We start from the raw sequence: 26,431 nt of genomic DNA, 5'->3' as shown, positions 1-26,431 counted from the left end.
TTATGACGTTTCAAGCTGTGAGAAAGATGCAAAAGTCGTGTTGTGTATAAAAAATTTAGTGTTAACACCGGAAATTTTCAAACTTCAACCTCAAAAAACCACCTTGCCAACACGTGCCTCCAAAGGATTTTCATACCACAGTGGAGCCAAGACACTCAACCAATCAAGTCTTATGTATGTATGTTAATTTCAGCTCTTCTGGGAACAGTCTTGGAAAGATATTTCCAATTGAAAATTTTGTGTCACTATAAGCATTTTGACCGGATTTCTTGTCTAATGATGTTTTTCTCACATTAGATTTCACAAATGTATCCGGCTTGGAATACTAGCCTTACTTTCAAACTTTTTTTTCTCCAAATGTACAAAAAGAAAGAATTAGAGAACTTTTTAAAAATAAGACTGATAAACATTTTTTTTTTAAATCAGACATCTTCGAGCCGCCATGACAGTTGTCCTTTGCGGACAAAGCTAGAACATCAATTGTTTTCGGAAACAAAGGAAATACAATGATCGCTCTCCAGTAGGAATAAAAACGCTGACAGACACTGTGACTTGACACACATGAGGTGCCAATCCATGGAGCATACCATCACACTTAAACGACACTGGGAGAGCGAAGCTCACGCGAGGCACTCTTGTATCAGAGTAATGGTACCCAATTCTCCTCACAATTGCATGGGTTGACTTGCCAAGCGAATCGTAGTGACACGGTGGATATCGAACTCAGGCTTCCCAGGCGGGAGCCAAAGATGATAACCACTACACCACTACGAGAAAAATACATCTTATATTGCACGAGTAAAAGTGTGCTAACTGGTTTATCGTCAACTTGAAAAGTATCAGTAAGTTTTATTCTCTCCATTTCTTTTATAAGAAATAAGATGAAATTTTCACATTAGAATTTAGATGCATATTAATGAGAGTGTTGATAGAGAAAACTGCTCAATCGTAATGAACATTTAATTGTCCGTGTTGTTTATGGGTGCTTTTTCACTGGGACTGTCTGGCGAAAATCGATTAGCTGAAACAAAGAAAATTGGTAGGAAAACATTACTGACTCCCAAAACAGTTGTCAAAACGTTTACAACTCTTTGAATTTGAAGAAAATTTTATTAAAAATCATCAACTTGCATATCAAGGGATTTAGAATTACAGCCTTCTAATGAACATTTTCTGTGACAAGATTCCTCGTCTTTTGTATCAAATCAATACAGATGAAAGTTTGCTCTTCAACTCTATCGGGAAAGAAAACACTTTTCCCATATGACCAATTTTTTACAAAAGAATCCCTCTGCACATTCTGCTACTTTTATGGCAACCAATTTATTTATGCTGCCTTTTTCTCTTAATTGGGCATTAAGCCAAGAGAGGTCTACCCCTCTCTTGGGGGGGGGGGGGTTTGTAGGGGTTCGAAATACCGTCTTCCCATCAAAATTTTTGCTGAATCCCGGAATCCCGAAAATTGAAAAAATAATAACATCGTCACATCGGCTTTTACAGGGCAAGAATTTACCTAAATACCGTCACCGTCTGATTTTAAAATACCGTTTTCCCGTCTTTTTCGTCAAATCCCGTAATACCGTACTAAAAAAGGGGCAATCTCGTCACACCGTAAAAGTACAACCTCCCCCTCTCTTGGAGGACAAAAAGTTTAATGACCAATTTTCGACGTTAAATCTGGAATGCTGATATGAAGCGATGAAAATCTGATGTTAAGCACGAATCTTCATTTTATATTTTTTACAACCCTTAGAAATTTATGAAAAGGACCGTTGATGAGAACCACTTATCTATCTAGCGTAGTGAAAAAGCACCCCTATTGGTATTCCCTGTAGAGTCTTTTAGTTAACATGTGTCTGTTGAGTCCTCTTTTGTTTAGTGTCCTCTTATTGTTTTGAGTGTCTTTTCTATTCCCAAATTGCGTTATATATGTTATTTGTAATTCCTCTAGGGAAATTAGGATATGAATATTAGCTGTAATTTTGTACATAGAAATCAGTTCAACACTGACAGGCGTGAGTGAGTGTCTTGTGCTTGTGTGCGAGAGGTGCGTTTTACTAAAAATTAATTTACTATATGCGTTGTCGTCTTATCTCGGCTCTCTATGGTTTTGTAGTATTTTAGGTTTGTTTAAGTTCAAGAATTGGTGTTTCCTTTTACATTTTTTGTTTTCTGTTTGGTTTCCTTAAGTTTGGTTCCTTTTTGTCCATTAAAGCTGAGATATTTTGACCAGTCAAATTATTCAAAACATATTCGTCCTCCACTCACAGAGAGAAAGTAATTAACAAAAATGTTTCTTTAAAAAAATGAGGACGTCATCATTTTTACAGCCAAAATAGATTTTTGCTAATTTCTGTTAACGTCCTCAAAAGAGTTTAAAAAGTTGTAGATGTACCTGCTGTTTGGCAAAATTTTATCTCTTTAGTAGTACTTTTATTGTTTTTATGAGATACTCAAACTTTTTCCTTAACATCTCAAAAAAGACAAAAAAATTATTTTATTAGAAGGCAGTCCTGAAATCTACATCCTAATAAAATTCTTTTGTAGGATGTCACTGTCTAAATGATTGTGGTTTTAAGAAATGGTTTTTGTGAAATTCCTTCCTTTTTGAAAGTGAGTTTTTGAGACAGGGGGTCTTAATGTACTGACTTAATAGACGCCTTTCATTGCAAAGATTGCACTTTGCTAGGTGCTTTTGATTTCACCAAAATTATCTCCTAAAGGCCTCATCGTTATGCTCTGAGTATGTTAATCGTTATAAAATTCTTCTTTTAACAGCACCTAGCAAACTTATAGCGGAATTCTTTTCTAAGTTAAACCCTATTTCTATTTCTGCCAGAGTAGAAAAGGGTACAAACTCATAGGTTTGTCTCTCAAAGAGTTCCAAAATCACTAAAACCAAGAATCTTCCTCTTAAAGGGTTACAATTTTAAGGGGTTGACTTTCCATTTTTGGCTCGGACATACCCGTAACCTACTACCCCCTCCTTTGGCCAGACCCTTTATACTGAACGCAGCTCAATTCAATTTAATTCAATTCAAAGTAATTTATTCGCCTGCATATCATTGAAGATTTACATATTTTAAGTTTCTATAAATTAGGGGAGGGAATGCAGGCCAGGAGTCCATCCAATAGACGTACCGTCTAATCAATTTGAATGAACACCTGGTCGCGTGAGCTGGTCATGTCGAATTTTATTATAGGAGGTATCTTAAGGGTTATAAAAACTAATTAAACTTTAACAATCAGAATAAAAACAATGTTTACATACCTAACCATAAATAAACAATGACACATAATAAAAGGAAAAATTAATAACAATAATACAAACGAAAAAAATTATGATTTCATTTTCAAAGTATGTGAGGAGGATTAGATGTGAAGGGAGTCTCTAACCTTCTTTTTGATCGTATATTCAGATAATGGTCTACGATCAGTCTTTGTATGTAATAATAGTTGGTTCCAATTTAAAAGTTTCAGGTAACCATTTCTTGTGTGAAAAATGTGTGTTAGGGTTTTATAGTCTAGCACATTTGTAACGGCTTCAGAAGAAAGATTAGGTAGAGTTTGATGTACAAGTTGAATATTGAATACAGTATTTGGTAAAGTTGAAATTTTTAAAAGTTAAAATTTGAAAAAGTTAGAATACGCAATACAGCATTTATGAACGCGTTTTTAGCCAGATTGCTCGTATAAGTGAACCTTGTAATAATACATACCTAAAAAACTTTTTTCAAAACATCTACTTTAATTCTAGTAAATAGCAATTCATCGGTTCGATTTAAAAGTCGATAATTTAACGAATTCAAATCATCGATATCACCATATTTTTTCGTTTCTGTCCAAAAAATAGTACGTGCTAATTTCACTTCACGTTTAGCTGGTGCATGACTTAACATTTTGTATCTAGCAACATTTTTTAGTTGTCTATGTATTTTCAAACCGTTTTTACGTAACCGATGAGATACATTATCGTCTTCACCACCCCATTGCCAAAATATATTCGAGTAACCGTTTGCAAGTTCAAAGTGTGCTTTCGTTGTTGACACAACTCCTCCAAAATGTTCATACTGGAGAGGCATATAACTTAACGTGTCCACCGCTACTGACATATGTGCAGGAGATTTACGACAGTCGTAAAATACGATCGTTTTCTGGAACAAGATCTACGTCATGGAAAACGAAGCATGTATACGGGAAATAACGTAACGCTTCTTTGAAACCAATATTACGTATTTTACCACGGTTGAACGGATGTTCGTCCGATTGTTCAATCACAAAAATACGGTAATGAATTTGCTGATGGCGCAACACGGCGTGTAACTGACGTAACATTACGGGGAGATGTTGTTCGCGGTTACGGAATGGAATTATGATAGCCGTACGAGTGCCACCTATGCACCCTGTAGGCATGTACCACCCACCTCTGTTAACAAATGAAAGTTAATTTTTTTGAATACATTCCATACTTAAAATTGTCTTATTAACTTTTAAAGGACCTTGAAGATTTTTAGCTTCGCATCTTTGTCCTCTTTGTATTTTGCACATGACTTTTTTATAGCTCAAAAGCTCTGGTTCATTCACTTTTTGGTCATTATTCTGCATGAAATTGATGAAAAACAACGGACAGAAATGCAAGGTTTTATCACCAACAAGGTTCCAAACTTCCATTAAGATTTGTGCTTTACTTACAGGTTTCACAGATGTTGCTGTAGTTGTATTTACCGTTGGATGAACTATCTTAAATCTAGGATCTTCTTCCTCGGCTGTTTTCTCACCAATATCTTTCCCTTGAACTTTTTCTGGTATCTAAAAAAAAAAAAAAGGAAAAAATATCTTATTAATTTTATCATGACTGACCTCGCTTAAGTACCGTGAAAAGCACAGCTCAAAATCATATATTTACGCTGTGCCGACGAATCGAGATTCTATTCATCGTGCAATCAGCGAAGACAAAAGTAACCATGACGACCATCCAAGATCTTGGATGAGCGTCATAGTCGATATTTTTATTCCCTTCGTTGAAAACACAACTTACAAAAAGTCATCAATGCTTTGTAAAAAGAGTCAGTGATAGAGAATCATAACATGAAGTCTGTCTATTATTTCGATTCAATTAAAGTGACATTTCCATAATTAAAAGTTTAGTAATTACTGTTATACATTTGGGGATCATGTAAAAGATTTCTTTCGAAATAAACTCATTTTAACTACACTTGGAGATTTCTGGGGAATTCGTAAATAGTAAACTGCATACTGATACAGTCTGCTAGACATTAATATGGTAATATTTGCTCTTCATCTTTGATTTTTTCTACAGTGATTAAATTGACACATGCGCGATAAAATTTCTATTATTTGTCTTCAGAGGTTACTATTTTCTTTGAAAACTTCACCTCTGATACTCAGGGTATCGCTTAAGGGCTATGACCATAGTGAATTTTTAATATTTGCCACTTATAAAATGTAAAGTTCTACTTGATGTAGCCCACAAAACTGTGGCATGTTATACATTTTCTGTTAGGCCAATCATCCTTGAGTATGAAAATTCAAGAATTGCAATGAAAGAATTTGATGAAAAAGAAAATGAAGACTTTTGCGAAGAAGAGTATTTCAACTTTGAAGAGCTTAGTTTCGGCGGAGAAAAAACATTTTGAAAAGTTTTTTGCGGTTGGGTAGATAATGTATCTTTTATCAAACTAAAATAAATTTTTCGGAAAATCTTTCTAAAAGCTTATTTGTCTCAAAATCTTGAATATAGTGCTTTTTGACCAATTTCCCATACCAATTTTTCATAGAAAAACAGCCATAACTTTTGAACCATTAATTTAGAAAATTTTTCCGAAAAATTTAAAACAGTTCACTTCTTTGCGGACAGTTTGAAAAAACTTAGCATTTGTTATAAAAGAAGGTGGTACAACATATTATTAACTTTTCAAAGTTCAGAACGTTATTTTTGTAATTAAATTCTTGATTACTCTTAAGAGATTTGATTAAAAAGCAATTTATAAAGGCAATTCTTTGTTAAAAGTGTTAAAGAAACTAAAACATAACTTTTATGTTAAAATACTAAAATCAGTTTTCCGGCCATGGTCAGGGCCCTTAAGGGCTCTGACCATAGTCAAAAGATAGAATACGCAGATTTGGAGATAAATTTTTGTATTGAGTTCCTTAACACTTTTAACAAAAATTCTCTTTATAAGTTGTTTCTGAAATTATTCTATCATTAGTAACAGTGCCGTAGGAAGTATTTTCTTATTGGGAGGGCTGAAGTTTAGTGACACCACGAGGGCCAACCATGGTTTCGCCCGAGGGGGGAATTTTGGAAAATTAAGCTCTAGATTGCTTGAAAATGCACTCAAAATAAAATGCTTTCAAGAAAAAACGAGAAAAAATTTGCATTTTGCAAAATAACCATTTTTGAAAAAATGCGTCACGTCTACGGCACTGAGTAATTAGCAATTAAATTACAAAAATGACGTTATGAACCTTAAAAGTACGTTAATAAAATGTTATTTTACCCTCTTTTACAAAAAGTGCTAAAAGTTTTAATGGGTAATGAACCTTTTTGCTTCGATTTTTTTTTTAATTGTCTGCAAAAGATTGAACTATCTAAAGTTTTTCAGAAAATTTTTCTCAATCGATGTTTCAAAAGTTATGACTCTTTTTGTGCAAAAAGTTGGGATGGAAAATTGGTCAAAAGCCACTACTTTCAAGATTTTGAGACAAAAAAGCGTTTACAAAATTTTTCCAAAAATCTATTTTTAGATTGGTTAAAGATACACTATCTAGTACAAAAATCTTTTCAAAATCTTTTTTCTTCGCCGAAAATAAGCTCCTCAAAGTTGAAATACTTGTCTTCGCAAATGTCTTCATTTTCTTCTTAATCAAATTTTTTCAATGCAATTTTTGAATTTTCAGATTTAAGAATAGGTGGCCTTACAGAAAATGTATAACATGCTATAGTTATGTTGGTTACATCAGTCAGAAAGCACATTGTAAACATGACAATTATGAAAAATTCACTATGGTCAGAGCCCTTAATAAAGAAAGAACAGTCCTTTATTTAGTGTTCTAGGAGTCGCCTCGTTAGATCTGTAGTTTATATTGCCCTACAGCTTGCGAGATACTGACATATGGCTGAGCGAGTGTATTACCCTGGGGTGAACCACTATGGAACAAAGCATGCGTTTTCCACTCTTACCCAGAACCCAGCTGGCACACAACGTTGTTTCAACGTTCACCTAACGTTAAATGGACGTTGTGAACGTTAAATAAACGTTGAAACAATGTTGTGTGCCACCTGGGAATGTATTTTGGCTATCAGTCACCGACAGGCTTCTTAATTTTCTGACTGATGATTTGCTTTTACATAGCCGAGCGAAGGTACATTTCATTTCAAAGTTAATCGCAAATCATCGTGTAGGAATCCTCCTCTGTTTGTTGATGCACAAATCAAAATTCTTTGGCATATAATTTTAAGAATCAAGATGGAATAAATTAAGGAAAGAAATTGCAACGAAAAAACACATTTTTGTGAGAAAAAAAAACACAGAAGTCACAAAAAAAGCGAAAGTTAAATCTTAGCTAGAAATATTGTAAACGTTTCTTGTTAGGATAAACTTTATAAGATTTAAGGGATCGAAAAGTTAAGAAATCCTAAGAATGTTAACCATCAAACACCTCAATTTTAGCTTTCTTCGAGTCAAAACCCCACAGCAGGTGGGTCCTCTATAATTAGAACAACGTGGGGAAGCAATTTTCCAAAATCGGTATTTTTTCCTCCCCCCTCGCCTCGTACTAAGCAAAATATTGTTGGAATAATTATGGAAAACTATTTGCATATTTTGCCTTTTTCGCCCAAACTGCTGATCTTAGTGGGTAAAAAGGAAAGATCCTCTATTGTATTGTACTTTCGAGGTGTGAATAATGAAATTTTGGTTCTTGCTCGAAGGTTTAATTTTAAGCTTTAAGGGGGGGGGGGCGTTTTCACTTTTACGGTATGACGGTATTGGGTCTTTTTACCCCCGGTAAATCGGTATTACGAGAAAAAAACGACGGGATTACGGTATTGCATTTTCTACCGGTATCGGTAAATTGCCTGTTTTTTTGTCGGTATTTCGATATTTTTATCAATAAAAAACGGTATTTCGGTATATAACTATTTACCTTTTAGTTCCTTCATGAGTTTTATGCAGAAAAAATTTCAAAAAAGATAAGTCTATTCCGCTATTTTAACCGGTAAAATTTTCTTGCTCGCTTCGTTCGCACAATCTTGGATGATAAGCAAAACTTTACGATATCTAGACAAATATTTTCGTTATTTTTCTGCGGGCGCATTTTTTAATGACAACTTTTGTGATGAAAATACTGCATCCAACGAAAGAGTCTAGATAAAACTTTCTCCGTCAGCACTAAATGATATGGTCGTCTCTCTGTATTCACTTATATTGCTACTACAATACAATACACTGATACTGCAGTAACTTAGAGACAGTAAAGGCGGTATTTAATCCTTCAATGATTAGTAAAAGTAGGTAGTTCTAAAAACATCTTGTGCAGCATCGAACGATTAAAAAATAATTCACATCATGATGCACATGATCTCGCATGATGCGTTTTCAGGCAATCTAGGCATTCTAAATTTTAAATTTTTTCTTGGGCGAGACTCTTGGAACGCCGCACCGGGTACGGCAGGTACGGCGCTCGCCGTACCATATTTTTGCCAACAAATGGTCAGTGTTAAATAAAATCAAAAATTGTGTGACCAAACAAGGCATACTTCACTTGGCTAACAATAGCGTATTAAGGCCGTTTTTCAATAACAAAGGAGAGCGAAAATTGTCGAAAAATTTTCGCGCTCGCTTCGCTCGCGTTCTTGTGTTCCATTTATTTTCATTCCTCCGATAGGGGGGTTTAACTTTAGAATTCGCGTCCTCTATTTGCACCACAGCACCACCTCTATGAAGCCTGTATTGAAGTCTACGGCTTCTCACACCATGATTGGCCCAGACCTCGATTTTAAAGTAATTCTCAATATAAAAGACATCTTACGGGTCTGCTAGGAAGAAGTTATTGGGGGAAAGGCTTAATTTTGCATTTGCCTCCCGTAACAAGCAAGTAACTTTATGAAAGCTCAAATAGCTGTAAAAGAGGCCTTATAAAGTCGACGAAACGCGAGAATAAGGTCACAAAACTAGCAAAAAACTTTATATATTGGCGAAAATGTTTGGTATAAGAATAGGTCAATCTGTTTAAAAGAGACCATAAAAAAAGTTAAATTTAGCGCAATAAGGTCACAATCTCTAACCAAAGATGTAAAAGCAAAATTGGTGCGTGAAAGTGAAAATGGTTTTTTTCGCGCGTGAATACGTGAATTGGAAAAAATTTGTGCGTGGATACCTGAATTGAGGTTTGACTGGGGGCCTCATAAAGTATAAGACTTGTTTGTACAGTTTCTAATTTGTTACTACACAATAGATTTGATAACTGAAAAGGTTCGAAAAAAAACATAAAAATAATATCGGTATCGGTATTAGGCTTCCTTCACCGACGGTATTACGGTATTTGACCCAAAATTTTGTCGGTATGACGGTATTTAAGACCCCTGAAAACCCCCCCTTTAAGTAGTAATTTATTCCCGCAGATAGTACCCTTACCGACCGACAGGGTTGCACCGCTTAGGTTCAAAAAATGGACCGTGGGACTCGGTTTTTTTGAAAGTTTTGCTAAAATACGAAAAAAATACCATCAACTTTGATCTTTCTGCAATCCTGCCTGGGACTCCTGGAGATGAAAAAAGGATCCCCGTAGCTCTTTTTGCCCAGTTCCCCCGGGATCTGTTTGTACTAAAATTTGTGTCACTGAATAACCGTCTCAGGAAATGTCCTTTTGTCATACAACAAGCGGATTTCCAATCCTATCTTTTGTGGGGAGGGGGGGGGCAACGATAGATGTGATCAAAAATGAGCTTGTTGAAAGCGTGATTTTTGAAAGCCTGACAGAAATTGTTTAGAACCTACTTGAAGCATGGGGATAGTTTGCGTCCGAAGTAGAGAATCTTTGATAATGGGGTTAAATTTTTGCTGACCGCAAAATGTTTGAAAATGTGCTGATTCAGGAAAAAATCCTTTGTGAAAATCAATAATAACTTTCAACGGCAAGTTCGCAATGTATGTAGACCTGAAATCGTCGGGTTTTCACTACCGTCAAATTCGAAATTGACGGACTTTCACGTCCAACATTTCCGAAGCGTCTGACGTGCATGCATTGTTAGATCTAAACAATTCGTCAAAGTCTTCACTGTGGTAAATTTCGTAAATTGACTGGCTTTTAAGTCTTACTTTTCCGAAACGTCAGACGTGCATATGCTTTATTTATATGCGCTCTCATTACACTTGTAATCTAACAATTCAAAATAGGTCTCCTTGGTCGTGCAAGATAAGGCAAGTCTCCAATCAAAGTCACTTAATAAGTTAAGGCCTGTAAAGATAGACACTCTCATGGATAGTGAAATATCGGTCTCCTGGGTCGCACAAGGTAACACAAGTCTCCAAGCAAAGTCACTTAATAAGTTAAGGCCTGTAAAAGATAGACACTCTCAGAGACAGTGAAATATCGGTCTCCTTGGTCGCGCAAGGTAACGCAAGTCTCCAAACAAAGTCACTTAATAAGTTAAGGCCTGTAAAAGATAGACACTCTCATGGATAGTGAAATATCGGTCTCCTGGGTCGCACAAGGTAACGCAAGTCTCCAAGCAAAGTCACTTAATAAGTTTAAGGCCTGTAAAAGATAGACACTCTCATGGATAGTGAAATATCGGTCTCCTTGGTCGCGCAAGGTAACGCAAGTCTCCAAACAAAGTCACTTAATAAGTTAAGGCCTGTAAAAGATAGACACTCTCATGGATAGTGAAATATCGGTCTCCTGGGTCGCACAAGGTAACGCAAGTCTCCAAGCAAAGTCACTTAATAAGTTAAGGCCTGTAAAGATAGACACTCTCATGGATAGTGAAAATATCGGTCTCCTGGTCGCACAAGGTAACGCAAGTCTCCAAGCAAGTCACTTAATAAGTTAAGGCCTGTAAAAGATAGACACTCTCATGGATAGTGAAATATCGGTTCCTTGTCGCGCAAGGTAACGCAAGTCTCCAAACAAAGTCACTTAATAAGTTAAGGCTGTAAAAGATAGACATCTCATGGATAGTGAAATATCGGTCCCCTGGGTCGCACAAGGTAACGCAAGTCTCCAAGCAAAGTCACTTAATAAGTTAAGGCCTGTAAAGATAGACACTCTCATGGATAGTGAAATATCGGTCTCCTGGGTCGCACAAGATAACGCAAGTCTCCAAGCAAAGTCACTTAATAAGTTAAGGCTGTAAAGATAGACACTCTCATGATAGTGAAATATCGGTCTCTGGGTCGCGCAAGGTAACGCAAGTCTCCAAACAAAGTCACTTAATAAGTTAAGGCCTGTAAAAGATAGACACTCTCATGGATAGTGAAATATCGGTCTCCTGGGTCGCGCAAGGTAACACAAGTCTCCAAACAACCACACTTAATATGTTAAGGCCTGTATAGATAGACACTCTCAGGGATAGTGAAATATCGGTCTCCTGGGTCGCGCAAGGTAACACAAGTCTCCAAGCAAAGTCACTTAATAAGTTAAGGCCTGTAAAGATAGACACTCTCATGGATAGTGAAATATCGGTCTCCTGGGTCGCGCAAGGTAACACAAGTCTCCAAGCAAAGTCACTTAATATGTTAAGGCCTGTAAAAATAGATACTCTCATGGATAGTGAAATATCGGTCTCCTGGGTCGCGCAAGGTAACACAAGTCTCCAAGCAAAGTCACTTAATATGTTAAGGCCTGTAAAAATAGACACTCTCATGGATAGTGAAATATCGGTCTCCTGGGTCGCGCAAGGTAACACAAGTCTCCAAGAAAAGTCACTTACTTTATCGGCCCCTTTTTACGCCGGCCCCTTCTAAGCCGGATTGGGATTTCCCATTTGGTTTTCCTGCGGAAGATATTAGGCGCTATAAAATTACGGTTTGTAATATAATATAAAGCTACTATATAAAATAAGATATAACATACAAACGTACAATTAATAATATAATAGATAGAATACATATAATAAGATATTATATGGATTTACCAGGATAGAGAGAGAAGGAAATATTGGTCTCCTTGGTCGCGCAGTATAATACAAGTCTCCGAGATGCTTGGGACTTCCCCTTTGGTTTTCCTCCGGACGATTTGCATTTTGATTGGACTCTGATTATTCCATCTTTATTTCTATTGGTTGGTATAATGTAAACATTTAAAAATGAGAAAACCTGTAAATATTTTACGTATTTTACGAGATGTAAGGATATATATTTTATCGTGGAAGTTTAGCTTAAAATCTTCCTTTAGTCTATTTATTTTCTTTTGAAGTAGGGCATTTTCACATGATTTAAAAATGAGAAAACCTGTAAATATTTTACGTATACGAGATGCAAGGATATATATTTTATAGTGGAAGTTACTTAAAATCTTCCTTTAGTCTATTTATTTTCTTTTGAAGTAGGGCATTTTCACATGATTTAAAAATGAGAAAACCTGTAAATATTTTACGTATACGAGATGCAAGGATATATATTTTATCGTGGAAGTTTAGCTTAAAATCTTCTTTCAGTCTATTTATTTTATTTTGAAGTAGGGCATTTTCACCTGATTTAAAAATGAGAAAACTTGTAAATATTTTACGTAGGGAGTATACGTACGCAGTGAAGGGGGGAGGGGGTTTAGCAAAAGCGTACATCTATTGTTTAAATGACATCATTTCTATTGTTCTCTGCGTACAAGGGGGAGGGGGTATCAAATTTTTGGAAAATCTTTGCATTACGTACTATATGGATGGCCCCGTATACGAGATACAAGGCTTTATGTATATTCTTCCTTTAGTCTTCTTATTTTCTTTTGAAGTAGGGCATTTTCACATGATTTAAAAATGAGATAACCTGTAAGTTTTACGTATACGAGATGCAAGGCTTTATGTGTATTTTATCGTGGAAGTTTAGCTTTCAATAATGTTTTTTTTTTCTTATTTTGAAGTAGTTAGTTTTTCTATTTGAAAATTAAAAAAAAAACTTAAAAAAATGGAAGTGTCTTTTGTGTCTGTCAGCCATTAAAATACTGACTTTGAAATTAGGTTTTCGCGACCAAGGAGACCAATATTTCTTTCACTATTGCTGGGTGTCTTTATAAATAGGCCTTAATATATTAAGTGACGTTGCTTGGAGACTTGTGTTACCTTGTGCGACCCAGGAGACCGACTTTCACTATCCATGAGAGTGTCTATCTTTACAGGCCTTAGCTTATTAAGTGACTTTGTTTGGAGACTTGTGTTACCTTGCGCGACCAAGGAGACCGATATTTCACTATCCATGAGAGTGTCTATCTTTTACAGGCCTTAACTTATTAAGTGACTTTGCTTGGAGACTTGTGTTACCTTGCGCGACCCAGGAGACCGATATTTCACTATCCATGAGAGTGTCTATTTTTACAGGCCTTAACATATTAAGTGACTTTGCTTGGAGACTTGTGTTACCTTGCGCGACCCAGGAGACCGATATTTCACTATCCATGAGAGTGTCTATCTTTACAGGCCTTAACATATTAAGTGACTTTGTTTGGACTTGTGTTACCTTGCGCGACCCAGGAGACCGATATTTCACTATCCATGAGAGTGTCTATCTTTACAGGCCTTAACTTATTAAGTGACTTTGCTTGGAGACTTGCGTTACCTTGTGCGACCCAGGAGACCGATATTTCACTGTCTCTGAGAGTGTCTATCTTTTACAGGCCTTAACTTATTAAGTGACTTTGCTTGGAGACTTGCGTTACCTTGCGCGACCCAGGAGACCGATATTTCACTATCCATGAGAGTGTCTATCTTTTACAGGCCTTAACTTATCAAGTGACTTTGTTTGGAGACTTGTGTTACCTTGCGCGACCCAGGAGACCGATATTTCACTATCCATGAGAGTGTCTATCTTTTACAGGCCTTAACTTATTAAGTGACTTTGTTTGGAGACTTGTGTTACCTTGCACGACCCAGGAGACCGATATTTCACTATCCCTGAGAGTGTCTATCTTTACAGGCCTTAACTTATTAAGTGACTTTGTTTGGAGACTTGTGTTACCTTGCGCGACCAAGGAGACCGATATTTCACTATCCATGAGAGTGTCTATCTTTTACAGGCCTTAACTTATTAAGTGACTTTGTTTGGAGACTTGCGTTACCTTGCGCGACCCAGGAGACCGATATTTCACTATCCATGAGAGTGTCTATCTTTTACAGGCCTTAACTTATTAAGTGACTTTGTTTGGAGACTTGTGTTACCTTGCACGACCCAGGAGACCGATATTTCACTATCCCTGAGAGTGTCTATCTTTACAGGCCTTAACTTATTAAGTGACTTTGCTTGGAGACTTGCGTTACCTTGTGCGACCCAGGAGACCGATATTTCACTGTCTCTGAGAGTGTCTATCTTTTACAGGCCTTAACTTATTAAGTGACTTTGCTTGGAGACTTGTGTTACCTTGCGCGACCCAGGAGACCGATATTTCACTATCCCTGAGAGTGTCTATCTTTACAGGCCTTAACTTATTAAGTGACTTTGCTTGGAGTCTTGCGTTACCTTGTGCGACCCAGGAGACCGATATTTCACTGTCTCTGAGAGTGTCTATCTTTTACAGGCCTTAACTTATTAAGTGACTTTGCTTGGAGACTTGCGTTACCTTGCACGACCCAGGAGACCGATATTTCACTATCCATGAGAGTGTCTATCTTTTACAGGCCTTAACTTATCAAGTGACTTTGTTTGGAGACTTGTGTTACCTTGCGCGACCCAGGAGACCGATATTTCACTGTCTCTGAGAGTGTCTATCTTTTACAGGCCTTAACTTATTAAGTGACTTTGCTTGGAGACTTGCGTTACCTTGTGCGACCCAGGAGACCGATATTTCACTATCTCTGAGAGTGTCTATCTTTACAGGCCTTAACTTATTAAGTGACTTTGTTTGGAGACTTGTGTTACCTTGCGCGACCAAGGAGACCGATATTTCACTATCAATGAGAGTGTCTATCTTTTACAGGCCTTAACTTATTAAGTGACTTTGCTTGGAGACTTGCGTTATCTTGTGCGACCCAGGAGACCGATATTTCACTGTCTCTGAGAGTGTCTATCTTTACAGGCCTTAACTTATTAAGTGACTTTGCTTGGAGACTTGCGTTATCTTGCACGACCAAGGAGACCTATTTTGAATTGTTAGATTACAAGTGTAATGAGAGCGCATAGAAATAAAGCATATGCACATCTGACGTTTCGGAAAAGTAAGACTTGAAAGCCAGTCAATTTACGAAATTTACCACAGTGAAGACTTTGACGAATTGTTTAGATCTAACAATGCATGCACGTCAGACGCTTCGGAAATGTTGGACGTGAAAGTCCGTCAATTTCGAATTTGACGGTAGTGAAAACCCGACGATTTCAGGTCTACATACATTGCGAACTTGCCCTTTCAACACGCCTGTTTCACAAAACGCCATATTGGAAAGTTTGGCCAAAGTTTTGTCTCCGGTGTAAAAAATACTCTAAATCTTCAGCCCCACCAAAAAGCTAACCTTGTTTACATCTTTATTTGAAACTATCCCCACTGGACTTTTTTACCTAAGAACAATAGAATTACTACCCCCATGAGGTTTCATTAAGAGTTTTAATCCCCACTGTGAGTCTACTTTCGGCTGAACTTTGCTTTTTGATAATTTTTTTGGCGAGGTCGCCATTTTGAAAAAGAATGTCTAAAATCCAAATAACAAAAAAATTCTTGGAGTTGAAAGATGTAATCAAAAATGAGAAACAAACAGCAATAACAGATTTGCAATCCCTTATTCTCAAATAAAAACATTGTTTCGTACTGTTTTTACCTTCCAAAAACAACCAAAATCTAGTGTACTGTTTTACAGTCCGCCTAAGCAAAAGCATATAACCATATACTACCGGGCCACTTAATCGCGCCACCCAGTCTATAAAAAAAGCTTTAAGTGGAATCCGGGCTACTACACAACCGGTTCTCTCCTTTTAATCGATCTTCCTTAATTAAAAGTCATAAGCTATATTGTCTTAAAGGTAGGGTAGAGCAATGAAGTATAAGCCCGAAGGGCTAAAAGTCAATCTCCTTGGTAGGATCTGAAGCCAACAAATCCTACCAAAGTTACGCGGCCTTGAGCGGCTCGCCTGGTTTTTACACAAATGACAGATTGAAACTAAAATTCACTGCTGAATCTCGAAAACAATATCAATCGTAAACAAAGGAATTGCTAGATTCAATCTGTCGTCAAAAATGCGGCGCATTTTTAAGACTTCACTTTTTCTTGCCTGAGAAAGGTTAGAGATTGAACTCTAGCCCTTCGGGCTTTAAACTCAATGGGGTAGAGGCTTTCCTTAAAACAAAAGATTTATTTAAGGAGGATACATTAACATGAACAAAGGGAGCGTTTCGTGCAATAAAGTATATTTCAGCAAAACAGAAAAGCTAAAAAAAAAGAGAGAAAAAATGTAAAAATTGAATCATGAATCAGTGTTGTTAATGCTTGAGGACGATTAATCTCAAAACTTAAGCAAAATCAGTTTTCTGTTACAAAAAGATTTCGTGAAGCTACAAAGAACTGTGATAAACCAGTGTATTCATTTATCATAAATCTCTTTGTTTGTTGATAATGGATTTAATTAAGGAAGGTCTGCAGTGTGAACACGACCATTTATAAGGTAATATTTGCTCCTCATCTTTGATTTTTTCTACAGTGATTAGATTGACACACGCGCGATAAAATTTCTATTATTGGTTTTCAGAGGTTAATATATTCTTTGAAAACTTAACCTCTGATACTCAGGGTAGGGCGTACAGGGTTTGCGATTTCCGAAATATCGAATAATTTTGAGAACATTTCCACGAAAAAAGGGGATAAAAACTTTATAATACCGAAATTCGAAGCAAGAGTTCATGGATTTCCGATACCGAAACAATTTCAGAATTCCAAATTACAGAAGAAATTTTACCTGATTTCCGAAATTCCGAAGAAAAAAGGGTCGATTTCCGCAATTCCGAAAAACCGTACGCCCCCTCCCCCACGAGGAAGCTTAAGACGTGCCATATAAAAGACACCCCTTCTCCACAGACCCGCTGAAAAATTTAGCCAAAATATCGTCTCCAGTAGAAAATTATGCTCTAATTTTTGTCCCCGCTGAAAATAATCTGCTAAGTAAATCCTCACTGCAAAATATTGGGCTATTTTTCCTATCCCCGCTAAATATTCTGGTTCAAAAACAATGGAATTCAAATCCCCAGCCATAAAAGACATCGGAATATCAATCCCGTTGACTTTTGGTCCGTTATTTTTGCCCCCAATGGCTGGAAAAATCCTACTGGGTCTGTGAGAAGGGGTTGTTAAAAACTAAGCGCTAGGACAATGAATAAACAGTGTGTGTTGGTACAGAGAGTAAAGTATTAACATTCTTAGACTAGTAAAAACTTGAAGAGACCCCTAACATTCTTAGAGACAAATAATTGAAACTGAAAAAATAATCGAAAAATATTAAATATCCAATGTTCGCTGTTTTACTGGCAAAAAGACTTACCCTCGATTTATATTTTTGAAGTAACACGCAAAAAACCTTTTTCTTTAATCTCCTTCAAACAACTTGACACGATAGAGATTAAACTGCACCCACTAAACTAAAAGTCAAAAACAGTAGTTCGTATGTGCAGTGAAACTAAAAAAAATTGCTAAAATAAAAACTGCATAGATTTTGAGTAAAAAAAATAATTAAAAAAAGGTATAATCCTATTCCCCTTATTTGGCACTATGTAATGGGGTTAGCGGTTAATAAACGGTAAAAGAGCGCTCCGTGCTAGCTGGGATACGTCTAAAGTTCCCTGCTGTGCTATAAACATTGTCTTTTTCACAATTTAGGGTTTGGTAAAAATAATCCAATTGTCTCCAAGAAAAAGTAGTCATGTGTAACATTTGGAATTTTGTGTACAGATGAGGAGAAAAAGTTAAGATTGTACATAGAAATCAGTTCAACACTGCGAGACGGGAGTGAGTGTCTTGTGTGTGAGAGGTGCGATTTACGTGCGTTGAGGTTTTGATAATCGTAATTTAATTTTTATAGAATTTTGGATGTTAATCACTTCAGTGTGAAAATCTACTTATTTTCTAATTCGTTAATTCGAAAACTCAATCGAAAATAACTTCATTTATTTTTCGTTCAACACAACATCTTTATATATCTTTCTCAATAGTAGCAGCCGTCTAGTTACATGAGCAAGGTGAAAATACCAAATAATTAATAATAAATATTTACGTCCTAGACATAAGTTATTCATAATCAAATAATTAAACTCTATGTTTGGCCCATATTAGAAACTCATACGTGTTAAATTTACAATTGTGAAAGAAAGTGTACTCTGGGCGGGAGGGGGGCCAACTAACGACTTGTGAAGACTGAATTCAGACAGCCGAATAAGTAACACGTGTAAGAGGCTATTCAGCGGAACGCTGACGACTATTTTGCGGAACGCTCAAAATACACATATATTGCGGAACAATCTATCTAAAGCTATTTTGTGGAACGCTCAAAATAAATCCATTTAGAATTTATATTAAACATCATATATAATAATTGGTTTCTGGATGTTAATCACTTAAGTGCTGAAAATCCAGCTAGGTTAGATTTTCACCTGAATTTTGTCATCGGTTATAAGAACATTTTATCATCTTTGTCCCCCAAGTTTTCTTTGTGACCATGCCTTTTTCTGGACAATCTCTTGATGAAGTTTTTGAAAGAATTAAAATTCTTGAAGGGTTTTTGCATAATGTGTTATCTAAGTTGTAAGATTTCAAAAATATTTTTGCTCATAGCTCAGCTTTGCTTTGTATCTGTAATCGCGAGGGGCAAATCACTAAAAAAAATCTCGTAAACAATTTTATAAATCTAAAATAAATCAAAAATAAATCAGAAATCAAAAATAAATCAGAAATAAATCATAAATCAAATCTCGTACACCATTTTTCGAGTAATTTGCCCCTCGTGTAATCGCACAATGGCTTTCACTACTTTTTCCCTGTTATGAAAGTAAACAAGAAGCCGGAGCGGCGTGAAGGTCCAGCTGAAGTGGCAATAACCGAATGTCGTTTGTACCGGGTTCCTTAAGTGATGCAAAAGAATTTCCTTCCCATCCTCCACTCTGAGCTTCTATACCGTGAAAAGCACAGCTCAAAATCATATATTTACGCTGTGCCGACGAATCGAGATTCTATTCATCGCGCAATCAGCGAAGACAAAAGTAACCATGACGACCATCCAAGATCTTGGATGAGCGTCATAGTCGATATTTTTATTCCCGTCGTTGAAAACACAACTTACAAAAAGTCATCAATGCTTTATAAAAAGAGTCAGTGATAGAGAATCATAACATAAGTCTGTCTATTATTTCGATTCAATTAAAGTGACATTTCCATAATTAAAAGTTTAGTAATTACTGTTATACATTTGGGGATCATGTAAAAGATTTCTTTCGAAATAAACTCATTTCAACTACACTTGGAGGTTTCTGGGGAATTCGTAAATAGTAAACTGCATACTGATACAGTCTGCTAGACATTAATATGGTAATATTTGCTCTTCATCTTTGATTTTTTCTACAGTGATTAGATTGACACATGCGCGATAAAATTTTTATTATTTGTCTTCAGAGGTTACTAATTTCTTTGAAAACTTAACCTCTGATACTCAGGGTAGAGCTTCTATTCTTTGACACTTTCTTTGTATTACTAAGTTTTGAATTTTTTTGATGCATTTCCCGAAATTTCGAAACTTTTGCCGCTTAGGGTATTCGAACCCACTATATACAAAGCACCTATGATTAGAACACCAGCACCTTAACTACTCAGCCATCGAGTCACAACTGCATTAAGGAGTTCAAAGTTGGTTATAAACATGGTATTTACTCCAAACTCTACCCGGGGGCTAAAACCCTAACCCTACCTGACCCTACCTGAAACAACCCTTTAAACTAACCGGGAAATTTGACTCTACTACCAATTCAATCCAAAACATAGGTCAAACATCGCGCGGGTAAGCGGGGCAAAAGTTCTAGATCGGCGGTTGGTTTAGCCTGGACTTGTTAATTTATTGCGCGCTCAGGCCCCGAAAAAGACAAAATCTTTTTAATCAGTTGCTTTTTAAAGGTCCATTCTGCAGCGCACTGGACCAATTACATAAATTACACTGAAAGTTTTATATTTTTCTCTTCTCTCTATGTTTTTCTTTTATTGTTGTTTATAGATTTTCTTTCTCACAAAATGAATTTCGAATGCAGTTAAAACGTTCGATGAAAAAAAAATTTGAGAAAAAACATTAAAATCAATTTTGTAAACATTGGCGCTGCATCGAAGAGTGTGATTAACGATTAATTGCTCTCTACAGGATGCAATTAATGATTAATTGCTCTCTTTGAGGGCGCGCCAAATAAGAAAAAATAACCCATCGTGCGATTATGTTCCAAAGCCACCATCTGCACCGAAGCCGAAGTCCTGGTAGAGTTTATATTGGTTTTTCGGTTTCTAATTTTGAAAATTCTTTTTTGATAAAAAACAAAACTTTGAGGCAATAATACAATTTCATCATGAAAGAAAGGTTATGTTTCGGTTGTTTACAGAAGGGTTATTTAATCATTTATTGTATGAACGTGAAAGTTTGTGATGCTTGTTATTTGAGGCATCCAATTTCACTTCATGAATTATATGTCAAAAGATCTTTGAAGGCTAAGAAGTCGATTGAAGATGAATCTGAGAGCTATGTTGATCTTGTTAAAAGTGAATCTTTCGTTTGGTCGTCTGGTTTTAATTGTCAATTGCCTATGGAAAGTGAACATTTAAATGCAGTTACACCATGTAAAAAGGTGATTTGTTCTACGCGTATAATATCTCCGTACAAGAAACAAAGTTGGTTCAATGAAACAGAGCGACATTTTAAAGACATTTCACCAGATCCTGACCTTAACGTTCTACCACCCTGGCAAAGAGACCCGCCTTGACAAACTAATGTAAACAAACGTTCGAATGTTCACTATCAACACTGGTGGATGATCAATTGAGAATGGTATAGATTCTGCACCTAAGAGCCAACGAAATTTTAGATATCAAGATTTGGAAAATTTTGAGGGGAGCCATATGTTGGTGAAGAAAACTGTTCCATCGTAATGAACATTTGATTGCCCGTGCTGTTTATGTTTCTGGCTGCGTTTAGACCAACTGGCATTTGTAATTTGGCATTTGCTAATGAGAGATTCGATTTTAATAGCTTTTCCATTGTATTTTCTGTCATTGCATTTAAGGTGGTAGTCTACCGCCAGATTTCAAAAGTCAAAAAATCACATTTTTTGCAATAACTCAAGAACTTCTTTACATTTCGTAATGAAATTTTCAGGAAATGTATATCAACTATTAACATTTCTAAAAATAAAAAAAAATTCTAAAAATAACCAAAGACGGGGGTAAAATCAGCCAGGGGGTAAAATACTTTATTTTGCTTGTGTCAGCTTTTCTGAATAGTCAGCTTGACCTATGAAGTTAGTTTTTTTTTTAAATGACTAATATTTAGAAAAGGTCTGGAATGAGTGAAAAAAAAAATTAAAATTTTTTTCCAGGGGGTAAGAAACTGAAAAAAACGCTTTTTTGAGATTAAAAATCAGGAAACCAATTTTAAAACTTTTTAATCCATTCATTCAATGCACAATCATGTAAGGAAACTTCCCTGAAAATTTCAAGTCTGTAGCTACTCTCAATCCTAAGATATTTCTGACAAGGTGTTTGCGAACCCCCAGAAACGCGTTTTTGAGAAAATCAAAGAAAAAGACAAAAATGGGTATCATTTTAAGCTGGAAAGCTCTTTTCAAAAAATTTCTTCACTGAATACTCATCAAACCAGTCAGGTTTCATAAGATAAGGTAAAACATTTCACAAAAATTGATAAATTATCCAAAAATCAACAAAAACATGTTGCGCTAAAGTTACGTAAATATAGCAAACTTTGCGGTAATCTTGCGATAACATCAAATTTGGGTGAAAACAGCCACATAAGTGTGACAAAATGTTCATTGAAATTCCAGCATGACTCTCTGTAGACATGGAAACTTTTCTAGTGCATATTTTTATTCACATAGACTTGAATTGACAATGAGCTGGCTTGATCGAAGGCGGCGCCTTCGCTTCGGTTACCGCCTAGGCGGTTATGAATGGCGCTAGTGTCAGATGAGAATTTGTGTCTCCAGAATTTAGGTCCAGTTCAAAATAATGCACATTTCTATCTCTGTTACATCATGTTGTGCTTGGAAATATCTCAGTTACATTTAAATCCACTACAAAACATTATGTGAGCCACCAAAAGCACACTGTCTATGCTCTCAAAACAAAATGCCGACAACTTAAATGTTTTTCGCAGAAATCCAGCAACACAACCAATGTAGAGCAACTTTATAGATTCTATAGAGTCCATTCTTCATTTAAATAAATCATTTCAATCAAAGAGATTAAGTTTTGATCTAAAACTTGCCAAGAAATCTGCAGAATCATGCTTACAGCTTGCTTTTTGCGAAGCGAATTTATGAGCGAAGCAGTTTTGCTATATTGTGCACGTACCTTTATTAACTTCTATCCCAAGCGAAAATTTGCTATAAAATTTGCTATATAGATCACATCTTCAAACCGATGATTTTATCAAAATGACCTTGAATGGTTTGGCTTGAAGCCACGAAAACTTTCTCGATTTGGTAGCTAGGACTGCGAAAAATACCGTTTTAAAATGGTGTACCCTAGCAGTGAACAGCAACAAAATTACCGGAAGCCGAAACACGGACTTAGAATCTAAAGTTTCTGCAAGTCGCGCGGGCGGGAGGAGTGCTCTTTTAGAGAACGAAACTTACCTTGCAAAACCAAGTGGATATTCTATGATAAAGAAGTACGGAGGTAATCAAATTTGTCGAATTTGTCAAGAAATAAATCAAAACTGCCCAAGAACCAACAAGCTATCTTTGAACATTTTTGTTTTTGTTTTATTTTTATGTTTTGATGATTTCATCGACAGACGATTCGTGATTCGAATAAAAATGTTCGATCGTTCGACGAATATCGTTCGATTTTATTAAGGCACCATTTACACTAGAATAACTAGAAGGAAAAAAAGAGCGATGATGCGCGGGCGGCGACGGGTGTTGTGCCGCCGTGGATTATGTGGTGTGTTTGGGGCATTAAGGCTCTTTACGACCCTGTCTCTATAATAGCGGCTTGATTTTTAGAGTGTCTCTTATTGCGAAGCGAATTTATGAGCGAAGCAGTTTTGCTATATTGTGCACGTACCTTTAACTTCTATCCCAAGCGAAAATTTGCTATAAAATTTGCTATATAAATCAATCTTCAAACCGATGATTTTATCAAAATGACCTTGAATGGTTTGGCTTGAAGCCACGAAACTTTCTCGGTTTGGTAGCTAGGACTGCGAAAAATGCTGTTTTAAAATGGTGTACCCTAGCAGTGAACAGCAACAAAATTACCGGAAGCCGAAACACGGACTTAGAATCTGAAGTTGATCAAATTGCCGCGCGGGCGGCACGCATCTAAGCAATCTAAGCAGTGGTTCTTCGGTTTTTAATGTTTATTTTGCTGTTAAATGAAAAAAAAATTAGTTTGAAGGGTGACAGAAAGGATCATCCCTTGACTTTTAACAGCAAGTATCAAGTATCAAAAAATAAGGCCAATCAATGAGAGGTTTTTGCAAGTCGCGCGGATGGGAGGAGTGCTCTTTTAGTGAACGAAACTTACCTTGCAAAACCAAGTGGATATTCTATGATAAAGAAGTACGGAGGTAATCAAATTTGTCGAATTTGTCAAGAAATAAATCAAAACTGCCGAAGAACCAACAAGCCATCTTTGTACATTTTTGTTTTTGTTTTATTTTTATGTTTTTGTTTGTGATGATTTCGAAGGGCGATTCGTGATTCGAATAAAAATGTTCGATCGTTCGACGAATATCGTTCGATTTTATTAAGACACCATTTACACTAGAATAACTAGAAGGAAAACAAAAGTTCGATGCGCGGGCAGGCGGCGGGTGTTGTGCCGCCGTGGATTATGTAATGTGTTTGGGGCATCAAGGCTCTTACGACCCTGTCTCTATAGCGGCTTTATTAGAAGAGGGATTTTTAGAGAGTCTCTTATTTTGCTAGCAACTTGCGAATTGAGGTGGAGTCTGGATCGCTTCGCAACCCTTATATACAATACGGCTAGTCAGCTGGTTTTGATGTGTTACACTACTGCAGCTACCATCTTTAATTTCAAGGATTACGTAATGCCACGGAAAATAATATTTTGGCGCTCGAAAAGGGCGTAAAAAGAGCTTTCTTTTGGCGTATCACATTGCTATGTTTCGGCCGAGATTGAAGAAATAAGTCCTTAGCAACGGAATTTTTTCTGTTGCTAGGGCGATTTTTCAAGCACCCAACAGGATAAAAATGCTCACTGCGGCCTGAATGATAAAGATATAGCTCTGAAATTTTCAGGAGATGTTCAGAAAGACCTAAGGATCTCAAAACACCCAAAAACCAGAATTCGACAATTTTTTCGATGATTTTTTAATTTTGGGTAGACTACCACCTTAAGGAATCCGTCTTTTTAGAGTCATTACTGAAATGGTGAATCCCTCAAGTTCAAAATTGACAGATAAAACAATGAAATAAGCATGGAATTTCTCAAAAACTGCAGCCATTAAGACTGAAACTTTTTACCGGAGGGCTAGGCTATGGCAAATCTTGCAAATTTTACAATCTATAGAAAGAACTGAATAAAAAAAGTGCAAATACTTTAAAAAATCAAAAATGTCATTTTTTCTCTTTGTTTTGGTTCCATTTGTTTGATTTGAAATGCCAGAAAAGGGGATTCCTTTGCTCAAAATGGCATTTCAAATGCCAACGAAATGCCAACGCGCTGGCATCATTAGGCATTTGACAAACCGAACAATTGTGCGGAACAATAATAGAATTCAAAAGAATACTGCAAGCAATTACAAATGCAAGGCTGATTTAAACGCAGCCTCTGTTTTGATTAGTATTCGCTGTAAAGTCTTTAAGTTCATATGTGTCTTTGAGTCCTCTTTTGTTCAGTGTCCTCTTTGTTTTGAGTGTCTTTTGTATTCCCAAATTGCGTTATATATGTTATTTGTAATTCCTCTAGGGAAATTAGGATATGAATATTAACTGTAATTTTGTACATAGAAATCCGTTCAACACTGGCAGGCGTGAGTGAGTGTCTTGTGTGCGAGAGGTGCGTTTTACTACTAAAGTTTAATTTACTATATGCGTTGTCGTCTTGTTTCGGTTCTCTATGGTTTTGAAGCATTTTAAGTTTGTTTAAGTTCAAGAATTGGTATTTCCTTTTACATTTTCTGCTCTCTGTTTTCTTTTTGGTTTCCTTAACTTAGGTTCCATTTTGTCCATTAAAGCTGAGATATTTTAACCAGTCAAATTATTCAAAACATATTCGTCCTCCACTCATAGAGAGAAAGTAATTAAGAAAAATGTTTCTTTAAAAAATGAGGACGTCATCATTTTTACAGCCAAAATAGATTTTTGCAAATTTCTGTTAACGTCCTCAAAAGAGTTTAAAAAGTTGGAGATTACCAATACCTGTCGTTTGGCAAAATTTTATCTCTTTAGTAGTACTTTTATTGTTTTTATGAGATACTCAAACTTTTTCCTTAACATCTCAGCAAAAAAGACAAAAAATTAATTTTATTAGAAGGCAGTTCTGAAATCTACATCCTAATAAAATTATTTTGTAGGATGTCACTGTCTAAATGATTGTGGTTTTAAGAAATGGTTTTTGTGAAATTCCTTCGTTTTTGAAAGTGAGTTTTAGAGACAGGGGGTCTTAATGTACTGACTTAATAGACGCCTTTAATGGCAAAGATTGCACTTTTCTAGGTGCTTTTGATTTCACCAAAATTATGTCCTAAAGGCCTTAACGTCATGCTCTGAGTATGTTAATCGTTATAAAATTCTTCTTTTAACGGCACCTAGCAAACTTAAGCGGAATTCTTTTCTAAGTTAATAAACCCTATTTTTATTTCTGCCAGAGTAGAAAAGGGTACAAACTCATAGGTTTGTCTCTCAAAGAGTTCCAAAATCACTAAAACCAAGAATCTTCCTCTTAAAGGGTTACAATTTTAAGGGGTTGACTTTCCATTTTTGGCTCGGACATACCCGTAACCTACTACCCCCTCCTTTGGCCAGACCCTTTATACTGAACGCAGCTCAATTCAAT

General features: G+C 36.2%; 1 protein-coding gene across 1 annotated transcript; it reads right to left on the bottom strand.

Moving 5' to 3' along the window:
• Positions 1–4,125: 4,125 nt before the first annotated feature.
• LOC136812957 (beta-1,4-N-acetylgalactosaminyltransferase bre-4-like) lies at positions 4,126–15,601 on the bottom strand. The gene is made up of 3 exons (XM_067069464.1): positions 15,557–15,601; positions 4,622–4,809; positions 4,126–4,426 (listed from the first exon to the last, which is right to left on the bottom strand). Exons 1-3 carry the CDS (start codon positions 15,599–15,601, stop codon positions 4,126–4,128), a joined length of 534 nt encoding a protein of 177 aa, XP_066925565.1.
• Positions 15,602–26,431: the final 10,830 nt, after the last annotated feature.

This window comes from Clytia hemisphaerica, unplaced genomic scaffold (assembly GCF_902728285.1).
Source record: "Clytia hemisphaerica strain Z4C2 unplaced genomic scaffold, Clytia hemisphaerica genome assembly, whole genome shotgun sequence".
NCBI classification, from domain to species: Eukaryota; Metazoa; Cnidaria; class Hydrozoa; order Leptothecata; family Clytiidae; genus Clytia; species Clytia hemisphaerica.
This window is presented reverse-complemented; position numbering and strand designations above follow the sequence as displayed.

Bases quoted from the DNA above. Each gene is read 5' to 3' on its own strand.
- LOC136812957 (XM_067069464.1), bottom strand. From the start codon at position 15,601: ATGGCGTTTTGTGAAACAGGCGTGTTGAAAGGGCAAGTTCGCAAT. The intron at 4,810-15,556 runs GTATGTAGACCT...TTTTTTTTTTAG, and splicing joins TGAAAGGGCAAGTTCGCAAT to ATACCAGAAAAAGTTCAAGG. The intron at 4,427-4,621 runs GTTTTTCATCAA...ATTTGTTAACAG, and splicing joins ACCTTGCATTTCTGTCCGTT to AGGTGGGTGGTACATGCCTA.